At 43.6% G+C, this 14,383-nt stretch overlaps 1 protein-coding gene across 2 annotated transcripts in view; it reads right to left on the bottom strand.

The window, feature by feature from the left end:
- KIAA0232 (KIAA0232 ortholog) overlaps nucleotides 1-14,383 on the bottom strand; it is a 467,980-nt gene that overhangs the window by 66,383 nt on the left and 387,214 nt on the right. For both annotated transcript variants that reach the window (XM_085642449.1, XM_085642448.1), the window contains exon 8: nucleotides 7,407-7,489. In XM_085642449.1, the coding sequence (XP_085498575.1) occupies nucleotides 7,407-7,489 (83 nt within the window). The remainder of the gene's footprint in view (nucleotides 1-7,406; nucleotides 7,490-14,383) is intronic.

The raw sequence follows: 14,383 nt of genomic DNA, 5'->3' as shown, positions 1-14,383 counted from the left end.
GACTAGAAAGAACCGAAAATACAGTCCTGTTCCTCTTTGTGCCAGAGGAACCGGTTCTATAGCCCTTTTCTGTAAGAGGGTGTTGGCCTCCCTCTGCAAATCGCGTAGCATGTAGCGCGAGTTGAAGGAATCGACGGAGGAAGACTTGTAAAACGTAGCGAGTATCCACCGCGAACAATATTCAGCACCAAATTGTCCTGAGTTATTTTCTGCCACTCTGCCAGATAGTTTGAATGCTTCCCCCCCACCGGAGTGGATAACGGACGAGGGGGAAGAAACCCTTCAGGGCTTGGAACCAGCCGGAGCCTTGTTCCCTTGTCCAGACTGCTGGCTGGATCATCCTCGCTGTTGGCGTTTCTGAAACGGTTGAAAAGACCGTTGAAACTGTTGTTGTCATTGGTTGAATTGACGGCCCTAAGACCGCTGAAACCTCTGTGAGGAGTAACGCCACTGGAAAGGGCGGAAGGTTTTTCCCTGTTCTTTAGGTTTTTCCAAACCTACAGCCTTTAAAGTCTCCATTTCGGTCTTCATGCAGGCCATCTCGTTGTCCACATGGGAGCCAAAGAGAGTCATGCCAGAGAACGGAAGATTGGAAATGCGCTGTTGCGCCTCCGGCTTTAGAGAAGTAAGACAAAGCCAAGCGTGTCTCAGTAGAGCAATCCCGTGGGCCGCCAGGAGTGAAGTAGCCACAGCGGCGCTGGTGACTTGATTCGAAACCATCAGGCCCTCATTCACTATCTCCTGAAAATCTTCCCGCTTGTCTCTGGGTAGGAGGTCCACAAATTGTTGAAGGGACTCCAATAGGGACCTGTCATAATGGCCCAGCAATGCAGTAGTGCTGGCCGCTTTCATGGATGTAGCCGCGGTGCTGCAAACTTTTCTCCCCACAGAATCCAGCTATTGCTCTCCTTATCCGGACGCACCGTGGAAGTCGGAGCCGTAGCAGGATCCGACTCAGGAGGGCAATATTTCTTCTGTAGCCTGGAAGGCACAGATTTTATAGAAGATGGCGTCAAAAACAGCTCCATAGCCAGTTCCTCCAAACCAGGCACCAACGGGAGAAATGAATGTGAAGTTTGTCTCTGCTAGAGAGTTTTACAAATATCACCGATGTCGCCGGCACAGGAGTAGACATGGGAATGTTCAGCTTTGAGGCCCTTCTGACCAAAACCTCCTGGAAGGTGGAGATGTGGTCAACAGGAGACACCCTCTGAGGGGGAGAATCCGTTAGAGTAGGCGAGTACCTCCCCGCACTCGTGGAAGACGTATCTCTGGTATGCCGGGACTGAGATCCCGTCGTCATCGCTATGAGAGATCATGTGGAAGACTGATGCCGTCTATGGAAACGATGTCTCGAGCGAGACCGTGTTCTTGGCCTCCGAGGTTCCACAGGACGCAGGCGGACTTGGTGGTGGCGGAGCAGGAGGCATACTGGTAGGTGAGTAGGTATGCGAGTACTCCGAACCTGACGAAGAGACCACCCTCCTCTGTTTACGGGCTGGCCACGATGAAGGGGCCCTGGACTCAACATCAGACCTCCCCCTCAACGTCGATCCACTGCTTGACTGCGACGTAGTCTGGACCTCGAACTTCCTGTCGACGATGATAGGCTCACTACGGAGCGATACCTTGACATCGAACGCCGATGTTGACCCCTCGACGTCGACCTTCTCATCGACTTTAATCTTCTTCTCGACGCCGATCTTCTTGTAGATGTCGACGGCGGTGACGCTTCCACGGCGACCGCCTTTGCGAATCGATCGACAATGATGTCTCGACAGCAATCTTCATGGAGTCGTCGAACTCGGGGAAACCCGCGACGGCGATCTCGTCCGAGACCTCACCGTTCTTCTCCTCGACGTTGATCTTAGACGTCGCTTCGACCCAGAGCCCTGAGTCAACGGAGAGCATAAAGTTGTCATACCTGCTCTTGTCGTCGCCGTTGACGGCGATCGGGACCGGTGTCGTTTTTTCTGCAGTTGTACGACTGGGGAGCCCACCCAGAGGTCGAAGCCTGGGTTTTGGACAAGGACCTACCATCTCCTTGCCCAGAGGCTAAAGATGCTGCCTTCTGTATTCTCTGCTCCAACCCTTGGAGCCCAATCTTCTCCCTGTCACGCAGGGTGCGCCTGGAAAAGGTCTTACAAATAGAGCAGGTGTCAGGCACATGAGACTCAGGCAAACACAGAATACACACACTGTGAGCATCAGACTTGGCCTTCTTCCTACCACAGTTAGGACACTTGTTAAACAGATAGCATTTTGACAAGAAAACTGCAGAAATTCTGCCAAAAAATAGTAGAAATTCTGCCCAAAAACTGCAGCATAAAGTAGATAAAGGCCAAAGACGTCGAGTGAATCTGCAAAAATCCAAATTCGAACCAAGTTTAGTAATGTAATGCCAAAAAAGGTAGAGCTCAATGCTCCAGGGTCCTGCTAGCAGGAGCGGGGAAAAAACTTAAAGTAACTGCCTCTGGCTGTGCATCATGGGATACCGGGGGTCTCTGGAGACTCTTAAAGGCACGGTATCCATTTGCAGACACATAATGGCAGCCTATGGGGGCTTCTCTATCCATTCCTTTTCATCTCGATCATGAAACAAGCATTGGCATAGCCAATAGGTCTCGCCTTTGGGACCTTATAAGTGTTTAGTCATGCAACAGTTGATGTTGTTGCACCAAGGATATTGTGCTGCATAACTAAATACTTATAAGGTCCCAAAAGCGAGACCAATGCTGGTTTACTATGGCGTTACCAGTGATGTCATTAATGTTGTCACTGAAATGTCACCAGTGAGTTCATCAGTGTTGCCATTGGTCATGAGTGATGTATTATGAGGTCATAAACGGTGCATGGCAGGAGAGTAAGTTATAGTTCACTCAGTAAACTATATAACCGATGAGTTTGTGTTTAAAAAAAAAAAAAAAACATGTTATGTCATTTCAACATCTAACTATAATATCACCTATATAAATTCAGTAACATCAGAAACCCTCTCTTACATAACACCTAAAGAGCGCGTGCCCTTCATTCTCCTCAGAGCAGGTAGGCGGGAAGCGCTGCTCGCGGTTGCTGGGAGGCTCGTGGACTGCGAGTTGCTGCGGTAACAGAAGAGGGGCTGCGCGTTTCAGTGTGGACTGCACGCAGTGAATGAACAAAGGCCTCTGTGTCAGGGAGAAAGAAGTCTGGGAAATCAGAAAATGTTTACTTTCCCTCCATGTCAATCACCCCCGCTCAACAGCGGCCGCTCTGCCAGTGACGCTCAGCGCGGGCGCTGCAGGTACGGCTTCTGCCTGGGGATGGGGGGGGGGGGGGGGGGGGGAGATGCAGCAAAGCGCAAAACATGCTTTTACCAGCCTAGGCCGTAGTGAAACCTGAGCAGTGACGTAAATATTTTCTGCAAAATGGGCAGTCTTTGGTAACCCGACCGTCTTTCACCTGCAGTTAGGAACTTACGGACTTCTCGCGCCACCTATCCGGAGGGGTAGACGGCAAAACGATGGGTCACGAACGGCCGGATTTGGTTAGTAACAATAACTATAGCCCCCTCCGCACCAGCTGGACAACCGAAGAGCTGCTTTTAAGAAGGCGAAAACTGACAAGGTCTTTCACCTCCACACTGCTCTACCGCAAATTTAAATCATGGCCTAAAATAAGATTCAAATCAAGATGACGTATCTTGGTATAATATGTGGTTGTTTTGTGACTGCTGGATTATTATTTTTCCAGTACCTCGGATTCTAACAACCTATGCTTTAAAACAAAGTAAGCAGATACCTTTCGGTTTGCCAGTCCAGTTTTCGATTTTTGAGCGTGATGCCCATCACTTTACAGCACTGGGACGACGCTCTGAACCCAGCAAGCCCCCTCCTTGAATCCCGATTCTGCCCTCCCTTGCTCTCGGTAAGGAAGGGGCACTCCTCTCCACCTTGGCTTGAGTGGGGTAGTTCTCTCTGTGGGCTCAGTGTGCGCCTAGATTACGTGCATGGCGTGTGCTGCATTACTGGTGTAAATAAATTAAAGCAGCGTGAAACGGAGTGGGGGCCGCACAGCCAGGTCTGTTTTCCTCAGAGCTGGAGTGGTCTGTGCAGGGTCTCTTGTGGTGATCATCCAGACGTCAGACATCTGAAGCAGTCAGGTGTGGGCTGACGGCAGACCAGAGCACCTGGGCCTGGTATCACTTCTACCTGGGTTCAGCAGCCTCAGCCATTTATTCATCATATGCCACGGCGGCATTCCCAGGCGTGTCCCGAGCTTGGCATACAGGGCGATCGCCAAGTACCTCACGTGTATTCCAGAGTTTGGCACAGAGTAGCATCTCTACTTTGATGCGACCATTTACGGTTTCCCCCGAGTTTTCTACCCCAGTGACATTTCTATGTGTACTTTAAGTTTGTAAGGGAGCATACACTTCCAGGTATGACTCAGTTTGTCACAGAAGGGTATTTCCAGATGTCCCCGGAGTTTGGTATGTTTGAGCTTTGAAGTATGGGAAAACTTTCGGCTTCAGGCAGAGTCAGGCGGTGCTTCCTCGCAGCCTGCTCGTCCCACGTTTTTACTCCAATCTCTGCACGTTCCTCTGAGCCGTGCAGCAAGGCCAACTCAGACTTTACCCTTTCGAGGCCGCCCAAATGAGAGTAATTATACTTGGTAAAAGTAACACAACATGCACAGGGCGCAGAAATGGGAGATGTGTTGTAGGAAGAGCTATTTAAAAACAAGCACGCGTGTGGTGCTCGCGCGCCACTACGAGACATTTGTTTTGCATTATTGCGCACAAATCTGTGCAGATAATGGAAAACAGATGTGGCCCATGCGGGTAACCGCAAGCAATAGGCCGCAGGCGGAGCAAAGGCGGGACATGCACCCGCCTTTGCCGAATTGCGTGCTGTCTTTCTTAGAAAGACGCACGCAAAGCCCAATAGCCTATGAAAAAACAAAACCACACACAAGCGTGTGGTGAGCTTTCTGAAGCCCCTTACAAGAAGTCTCGCCAGAGCAGCGCATGCGCACTGCTACAGGCTCGACCTTTTGTGAAGGAGAGTTTTCTATGTGTAAAACTCAGCAATTTGCTAAATTTAAAAAGTTAAACTGGCTATCTTTTTTCACTTCAAGATGAAGTATTGGCCAGGGTAGCCTAGTTGGTTAGGCTGCATTATTGTCTTTTTATTTCTTAAGTATCTATACAGGCATTCCTGAAGAAAGGCGGAAGATGACAACTTAAGAAGATATATCTACTGAAGTGCTCCGGGGTCCACGCATATGGGCAGGACTATTCACATGATTATGCCTATACACAGAAAATCCCCTACAAGAGAAAGTCGACAATGAAGAGACTGTGTCTACACGGACAGTGTTGGCATTTGATGCAGTCGATGCTGCGGGGACTGTTCTCGTCGATGAGTCATCTGTCGGCAGAGCAGAAGCCGAATTATTGAATGTGTGCTTTACTGGAAGAGGAGGCGTTGGGGTCTCCGAAGTAGATTTTTGAGGCCCCTTGGAGGAGGACCGTGATTTATTTTTCCCCTTTCGTGCTGAAGAAAAAGCACTTTTATGAGGTGACTTGGAGGGGCTGCAATGTCCAAGAGTGACCTGAGAGGCCTTTTTAGACACCTTTTTTTTATATCTCATGAGAGGAATGACCAGCAGAACCAACCCTAACTCTCTTGAGAGGCGTTTTGGAGGAAGACATAGATGAAGTCACTCTCCTCATCAGAGACAGGATTTTCTCTGGTCTTGAGCTTGTGCAGCCATAGGAGGACTCGTCCCCCACGGTCCTTCAAAGTTTTAGAGGAAAACATGCGACATACCTTGCTGTCTTTTGTTTTATGCACATTATATGCAGTCCTGTTGAGGGTCATCAATGTGTGGCCTCTTCTTCCTGCAAGTGACACAGGGCCTGAAGAGACCTTCTTTAGGTGTGTCTGACATATAGAAAGTCAGTTTGAGACACCCAACCAACAGAAACCGAGTCTTAAGAGTATATCTGTAAATTATGAAGAGAAAAGCACGTGATGTTTCTAACCTGAAAGCAGGCGTTGTGCCGAAACAAAGCGCGGTGCCCGTGACCATAAAACCTAAGCACGTGGCGGCCCCATGAAGCGGGAGCCAGGGTAATAAATAAGTAGTCCCCAAAATATACTATTAACACCAACAGTGTAAGTAAACTGTAGTTGGGAACAGCTCCTGGCCTAAAAATAGTAATGATGTATTGGGATCACCAACCAATAAGGAGACAGAAAATAAGAGCGAGGCAGGAGTGAAACAATAGCAAGCAGCAGGCGGGACTACACTCCCTATACTAATTACAGCAGTCCTTGCTGACAGCGCATGCGCACTGCCTAGGCTGGACCTAAAAATGGTCTGTGCTCCCACTACCTGGTTCACAGAGCCCTAAACAACTCAGGTGCCACATTCCTCAGGAACAAATTATCCATTTACCATGCCACACTATACCCCTTTCGCGCTATGCTTCCTTCAAATAAATTCTGCGTTCCACAGATCAAAAAATCTTGCATGGGTGGCTGCATCTTTCCTTCATTTACTAATGAAGTTTTGAAACTCCAATTCCTGCTTGGCTCCACTTAAAAAAAATGTTTAAAAAAAAAAATAAAAAATAAAAATAAAATCGCAAACCTAGCTTTTTCAGTAGCTCCTTTAACCCACTGTTGCTATCTTTATCACCCATTTTGCCTTTTCCTTAGCAGGACGACGACCTTAGTGGTATGAGCCATAATATACAAACTGTGGGGGGAAAAAAATCTATGAAATTCAGTAAAACCCTTTCACAAATCCTCAATCAATTCACTGAGAAATAGATCTCTATATGTAGCACCTGCTAAATGCAATTGCTCAGAAATTTCAAATGGAATAATAGTTGCTTGCAGCCAGCCCTTTAGGGCAAAGCATGATTTTTCGTGGTCACAACAATGCCAGGTTCAATTATAAAGGATTCACTGCCAGAGCTCAGCGATGGGTTGTTAACGAAGACATCCTGGAACAATCAATTTATGAGAATGAAGATACCGAATATGGCACAAATTCAGAGTATACATTTTCACAACACCTTAATTTACCCACAAAAAAGGAAACAAGTGTCAGAAAAAGGATGTTCAGTTCGGATAGGAAGTAGATGTCGCAAACTCTGAAGTAATGAATAATTTTTAAAGAAATGGTTACTGACAGGAAACAGTTATCTTGGCCTACAAAAAAGAGAGCTATGTGATTGCTCAAAAAAGGGTTTGTTAAATGCTACTTCCAAATTCCAAAGTCAGCTACAATGCAGATCACCGAATAAAATACCTGGGTACACAAGTCAACAATTGCAATTCAAATAAACAAAACGATTCTGAACTATTTTGCAACACTCCACATAGTTAAATCAGTTTAGGAAGATGAGCACCTACTTTATCATGTTCAATGTTGCCAGCAATTTCTTTTACACCAGGATACAATTCAACACCATTCTCATCCTTAATATCTGTATAGCCTGCTCAAGAGGAAGGGAAGGGGAAAATGTATTTATTTTTAAAATGAAAATAGTAAATCAATTTAAAAGACAGCTTTAAACATTTCAATAGTTCACTAATGATGACAATTTGCTTACAACCACAAACCGTTTTGACTTACAAAATTCAGATCAAAGTATGTACGTTTTTTTTTTAGTTAACTGCAATACCTATTCAGAGCAATGTTCGGAAACATGTAGGAAAGTGAATATAGCAATACCTATAATATTAGCCGCTTAACAAAAAGAGGTGCCTTACACATGACCAAGTATATAGGCTACTTTATTTTGCCTCAAAATGAAAAGTAATAAATGTATTTAAAAAAAGATAGGATGCACAGGATAAATTTCCCAGTGACAACTGAAATTAACTTCTGCTAACAATGAGCACTCCAAGAAACTGTTCACTTGTAGTCACAAAAGGCCCAATGCAGTAATATTTTTCTCTCAGACATTTGTCCCCTAGTCACAACTGGAGGCAAATTCTTCCTGACTGTCCTAGAATAAAGCACTCACATAGAAAAACTTTTTCAATTTGGCCTAAAAGGTTTGACGAGTACTAACCAGACGTAAAGGCAAGGGGTGGCCACCAAAAGATCAATTTTACACCTACTAATGCTCAAAAATAGGTTGGCTCAAATATGTTCATTATTATTAAACATAACAAGCAGTGTAAGATCAGCAGCAGTAGCTCAGAAACAAAAATCTCTATTATACAGTTTTAAAGGAGAGCACTGAACACCAATTAGTAATGCTAAAAGTTATAATTTTTTTTAAAACCAAATCACAAGACCTCAATGGAGGAAGAGTTATAGGAGAGAGACCTAGGCAGGCAAAACAGGACGCTCATCTACCCCATACACTCCCACCAGAAGAAGGGTCACTATTCAATGACTGCGATCCAATTCAACAACAGTCCCCAGTATGTAAAACTCCAGCGCCCCTACTCACTGCAACCTACGATCAACTGGGGGTAAGATCATCAAAAAGTGTTTGAGAGAGCTTTGGCTCTGTTGTTCCATAATCAGCATTGGCTGGAAAGCAGACTGTCGCGATTATGCCCCTAATTACTAGGCCACTTCAATTCCACGAGGTTTCACTTCTGGGCCAAAGATTCAGAACTCAAATAAGGAAATGAGAAAGCCAGTCAATGACTACCAACGCTTTGGCCCATTTGGTTTCAGTCATCAACTACTTATCCTTCCACTAAGCAGTTAAGGGGACAATCACAGAGCATCCTTTCACACATGGTTTGTGCATCAGCCTAAGCACATCACCCATTATTTATTGTATTGCCTCAAGTTCTAATTCTAACAAGTCTCCAAGCACTTTTCACATCTACTCTAATAAGGACTCCACTCAATAACCTCATATTGGTTCCACTACGCAAGTTGAGGTGCTCAATTTTTGTCATCCAACAACATGTTTCTTGCATTAATGTGTTTAACTTTCTCAAATGAAACCCGCGACTCACTTTTTCCTGCTTCCTCTACACACCTGCTGTAGGGAGCTGGCTCTGTATACAGTTTACCAAAGTAAGGTATAGTGTTCACAGAGTCCAGTGGATCCCAAAAGGCATACAAACGTATAAGTAGATAATACCTTACTCGCCATATGTTGTAGTGTGGGGGAGCATGGTAGTGTTAAGCATTTAATGTACACAGTTAGGCAAGGAATAATGTCACACACTCAAAGACTGAACTCAGACCAATTGTTTGTATAAAAAATATTTCTTTAGTTGTATTTTATTTTTAGAACCAAGCAAGACCTGGTCCGGGTAAATAGAATTGTACTTTTCAAGACAGATTGATTTAACAAGCAAGCAGGATGAAAAGGACTTTTGTTAAAGGGTTGTAAAATATTTCAAAACAGTAAGTATTTGTAAATTCTGTGATTACTTTTCATCTTACTTTTTAGAGTACTTTTTGGATTACTTTTTCTACTCAGTGTGATATGCCTAGATATCACAATGGGACATTTCCTAGACAAAGATAGGTAAAACACTTTAGCAAAAAAACACAGTTACTTAGGTTACCAAAACACCCTCAACACAAAGGTTTTTCAGAGGAAAACAGTCAATGCAATCCTATGGAGAAAAATGAGGTCATCGGGTGGTAGATAGGTAAACAGTCTTGAGGGTTGAGTTTCTGGGGTTAGAACAAGGGTTCCCTCAGGGTCAATGATGGCCCCAAAAAGCACCATCAGCTGCCTTCCGTGGTCACAGTGCCCTTGGTACCTTTTACAAGGACTTGCATGTGGCCAGAGATGTGCCAATTTGGGTTGCCAAGGTACAGTTTTAGGGAAAGAACATAGGCCCTGGGTGCCTGGTGAGCAGGAACCCAGGGTACACTTAGACAAAGAGCATGAACATCACACAGTACACAGACCTCTTTCACTCAATCAATATAAACTTTATAAGGTCTTGCAAATAAAAACCATAAAAGTAAAATAAGCCAGAACACTTCAAAATTATCCTCAATATCAACAATTCAAAAATACATAGAATAATTACACAGTTAAAAAGGTCCTACAAAGATATAAAAGATGGCAAATGTCCTGCACTACAGGGGGTTTAATAACCGCTGGTTCTCAACCTAACAGCAACTTTTAAAAAGCTAAGAACGTTAAGAATGATATCTCCCAAAAGCATTTGCAAGTATAGAAGTGCGGAGAGAGCCTGTTTAAAATTAGCCCTTTTCAGTACGGGGAGAATGTAATGTTTCCTGGGTACTTTGTAGAAGCTACAAAACATCAAAATGTAACGGGTCTTGCAGAGACTTACTGTCGCTGCCACAGGACGTAGGATTAACACCCCTATTTCCCCACGGGTAGGCTAACAGAAGGGCAATAGGTCCAGCCGGAACCTAGTGAGTAAAAAGCAGTCATACCTACTTTTAACATACAAGAGGTAAGGCTCCATAGAAGGCATGGTTTTCAAGAGAACATCTAGACTAACAGTCTGCATTAAAGCAGCTCCCTCCCTATCCAACCGCATCCTTTTCAAAAAGTGTTCTTTCACCCATTTATGGTCCTGCTTGCAGATACTGTCTGGATTCCTAAATAAATCTCCCCTACCCAAGTTCAAATAATAGTGTCCGATATATTTAAACCAGGGAAAGTAAAGGGAATGATCCAACGCCAGGCAGTCCTTGTTAATCTTTTTGCTCAGTTGGATCCTAGGCCTGGTACAGACATTTATCCAGAGGGAGTGGCAGAAAGGCAATGATATTGGTTAGATAAGCCATTCCCAATTCTTCATGCACTGAGAAAGTTGGGGTACTTTGCGGGACACACTGAAAAAGTCTCAAAAAAGCACTCAACAATTTGCAAATCCTTCTGATTGGTGTATTCCCAGATTTCACTCCCATAAATTGCTTTAGAGATGGACTTAGCCCTATAAATCTGTAGGAGAGAACCAGTAGGTCTACTGCCTAATCGTGCAGCAAAATTAGGCGTTCGTCCTGAAAAGGTCCTCCTTTTTTCCTGTTAACAGGGGACACCAGCGCAGGGAGGAGTCGAACAACAAACCCAGGTAAGACTACTCCCTGGACATCTCTCTTCTGCCCTTTCTTTGTATCACACTAGTCATCAGTGGAAGAAATGTTTCTTGTGTTGCTTCCTTTCTGCCAACAATTTCCAATCAACATGCGTTTTGGTTTCACACCTCACGGGGGTACTTAAGGTATGAATGTACTCCTGTGCCCATCGCCCCTTGGGTCACAACCGCAGGCTCAGATTGAAACCAAGAACAAGGGACTCATTTAAAGTTTGACAGGATCCTGCCTGCTAAACCTATAGTGCCTCCACCTCATTTAGAGGTGGAGTAACAGCTAGGGTTAAGAGCAGAGGCTCAAATGCCCTCTGCTACAGAACGTCAACGCACTGGAAGGCCAGTTCCATTTAGGATGGGCCTTCTAACATTATGTACATGCTTGGAATCACAATGCAATCCTGGGTATATTTTTTCCATCAGGAGTCATTAAAAAAAATAAATGACAACCACGGTCCATGATATGGCCTGCTTTACCTGTTTTGAAAAAAGTAATCCTACTGAATATTAACTTCAGGAAGCCTAATAACCTTAAATGCATCCTAATCATGAAGTACTTCCATTCAAAGAACACTATCTGGCTGACAGCCTAGGTAGAAAAGGACATTGCAGCAATTACAGAATTTTTAAGACAACCATCACGGCTGAAGGAAATTCAGCCAAGATTTTCCATAATCATGCTACTGGACTAATGACAAATTGCCAGATAAAACTGCTCACAAGGACTAAAATCCTGAGAAAGATCTGCTCTCTTGTTACAAGACAACTACAGAGTAAAAGTTCAGGTTTTGATTGATTTTGCATGTTAATCAGCTGTAAGAAGAAAGGGTTACTTACTTGTATTGTTAAATCTGCATTGTAGAACCTAGTAAAGATCCCTATGATACAGAATTGGGACTACAAGCAGCCATTTCTTCTTCATCAAAATATGTTCACTGATAGTCAATGTCTGAATAGAGCAGAAACCTAGGGTGTAATATCGCAATGACTACTGGGCAGAGGAAAAAATAAAGACTGCAACCACACAGTGTACGTACGAGTAGTATTTTGTAAATGAAGCAACCAATCAATTAGCTTTCTCAAAGTGGCTTTAAGGAGTCAGCTTTGGACTTAAATCGAGACAGTAATCCCTTGTATGGACATATTTCCATGTGGCTGCCTTGAATATGTCCCAAGAGGGATGCTTTTAAGCTAAATTGTGATAGTTGGCATACCCCTAGTAAAATGGGCCAATTGGTACCACATGGATATGCAGGCGACAATCCAACAAACAATGGCTTGCTTAGATGTGGCCAAACCCTGTCAAACAGGACCATAACTTATAAATAATTGGTTACACTTGCTATGAGTGTTAATCAAGGTAGAACTGAAGCGACCTTGACCATCCAGTGAATGGATGGAATACTCTGCTGGAGAAGACTGGTTGAAAAAGAACACGAGTAAAGTTGTGATCTGGTTAATATGGAATTCTGAAACTACTTGGGTAGAAATGAGGTACAAGTTCTCATTACCAACCTGTTTGAGTGAAAAACTTTATAAGGCTTAACAAGGTCAGTTGAAATTCCCTGGCTGCTCTACCTAAAGAAATATTTTGAATCGTTAGGCATAAAAGAACTGTATGAAAATCCATCCACTATTACTGTAAATACGAAGGATATAGTAAAACACACATTTTTAAATCAAAGCTCTAATAGGCTAAAGAAAGCACACACAATGTCAGCACTGGTAATATACATCCCACTGGTGACAACAAACAATATAGAAACATACTTGACCTGTGTGAAAAATGCTTTTTACCTACGGTACCTATCCCCGTTTAGATTTTGCACACCATCTTCTAAGTAGCCTTCCCCACCCAAAATTATTGGTCCCACGATTAACCATCATGTAGTGTGATCAACTATCTGCACAAAACACATGCCATTTTTTCATGTTTTGCTCTTTATATGAGGCCCCAAGGAGAGAGCTTTTAATACCTATATTACGAAAATTGAATTTTATATCTCATCTGGACGGTCCAATGCTATTTACAGCGCTTTGAAAATGGAGATGTTTCTTGGGCAGTTAACTTTGTAAGGAAAAGCTTGGCACGAAGAGATATGAACCGGTCTCCCTGGGCTAAGACCTCAGGTTAGCATAAAACATTTAAGCTAGAAATCCATTTGGAAATCAACTTGTAATTTTAAATCACCCTCTTGTGTAAGTTGTAGTCTAAGAATCTAATGTAGAAACTGTAGACTGTTGTGCTCAAGACTCTACGTGATAATGGTACCATCTGACAATGCATATTTTATCGAATCATAGTATTTGTGCAGCGATGTTTTTAAATTGAATGTTTTTTATTTGATGCTTTTATGGATTCATGCAAATCCGAATAAAGATTTTATGACTGACTGACACTATAAAAACCATGGGAAAAGGGTGCAACTACATTTCAGAACAGGGCTTCTCTTTTGGTTTGTGTGTGGCAGTTAGAATAGGGATGAAATTGTTGGGAATGATGACCTCATGCTTTCACTTGGTACCTCGGGGTCTGTTTGAGACAATTCCATCACTTCATGCTTACCTTGAAGGTCTTATCGCCATCTTGTTACATCCATCCCCTCCTGCACCCTATGATGCGTCAAAACTTCCCTACCTTGCCTGTTTTTTTTTCATCTGGCTACTTGACTTCTAACCGTAGCTTTTGTGCCGTTTTCTGTTCTTCAATGTTCTCCAACCTTAGCCTGATTTAGGATTACTTTCACAGGTCCAGTCCTCACAGTGCTTGTTGCAGCAGACAATTCTTACTCCTGAGGAGCATTCATCGGGAATTCAGTAGGCAGAGGGCAGACAAATGCAAAGAATCCTCTAACATTAGTCTACTGAAGGAAGCTGGGTTTTTACGTAGTGTACCAAAAAGAGGCACACTATGTAGAAAGTCCAGACGACCCTCATTGGCTTACAAGGCTTAAATCATCAATTCCAAATGCTCTCTTTTATGGTGATGTGGGCAAGTAGTTAAGGCTTATCAGAGGGTAGTGCTAAGCATTTGTTGAACACACACAGAATAAATTTGACACACTCAAACTTAAGACCAATTTAGAAAAATAACTGGTGTTTTTATGTATTTAACTCCAAGATCTTCGTAATTGGGTAAGTAGTTTTCAGGATATCAATTTTTACAGGTAAGTAAAATTGTAGCGGAAATGCATTTTTACACTGTAATGCTTACCTATGGAAAAAAGGCATATTATGCATGCAGGTACTTGCAGTCGTATTTCGGAGGTCCCCTTTAGAACTTAAGGTGCTAGGGGGCCAAGGTCCAAAGTACCACCAGCAGTTCG

This window comes from Triturus cristatus, chromosome 2_2, assembly GCF_964204655.1.
Source record: "Triturus cristatus chromosome 2_2, aTriCri1.1, whole genome shotgun sequence".
NCBI lineage: Eukaryota > Metazoa > Chordata > Amphibia > Caudata > Salamandridae > Triturus > Triturus cristatus.
The sequence above is the reverse complement of the archived record's forward strand: the minus strand, read 5'-3'. Positions and strand labels throughout refer to the sequence as shown.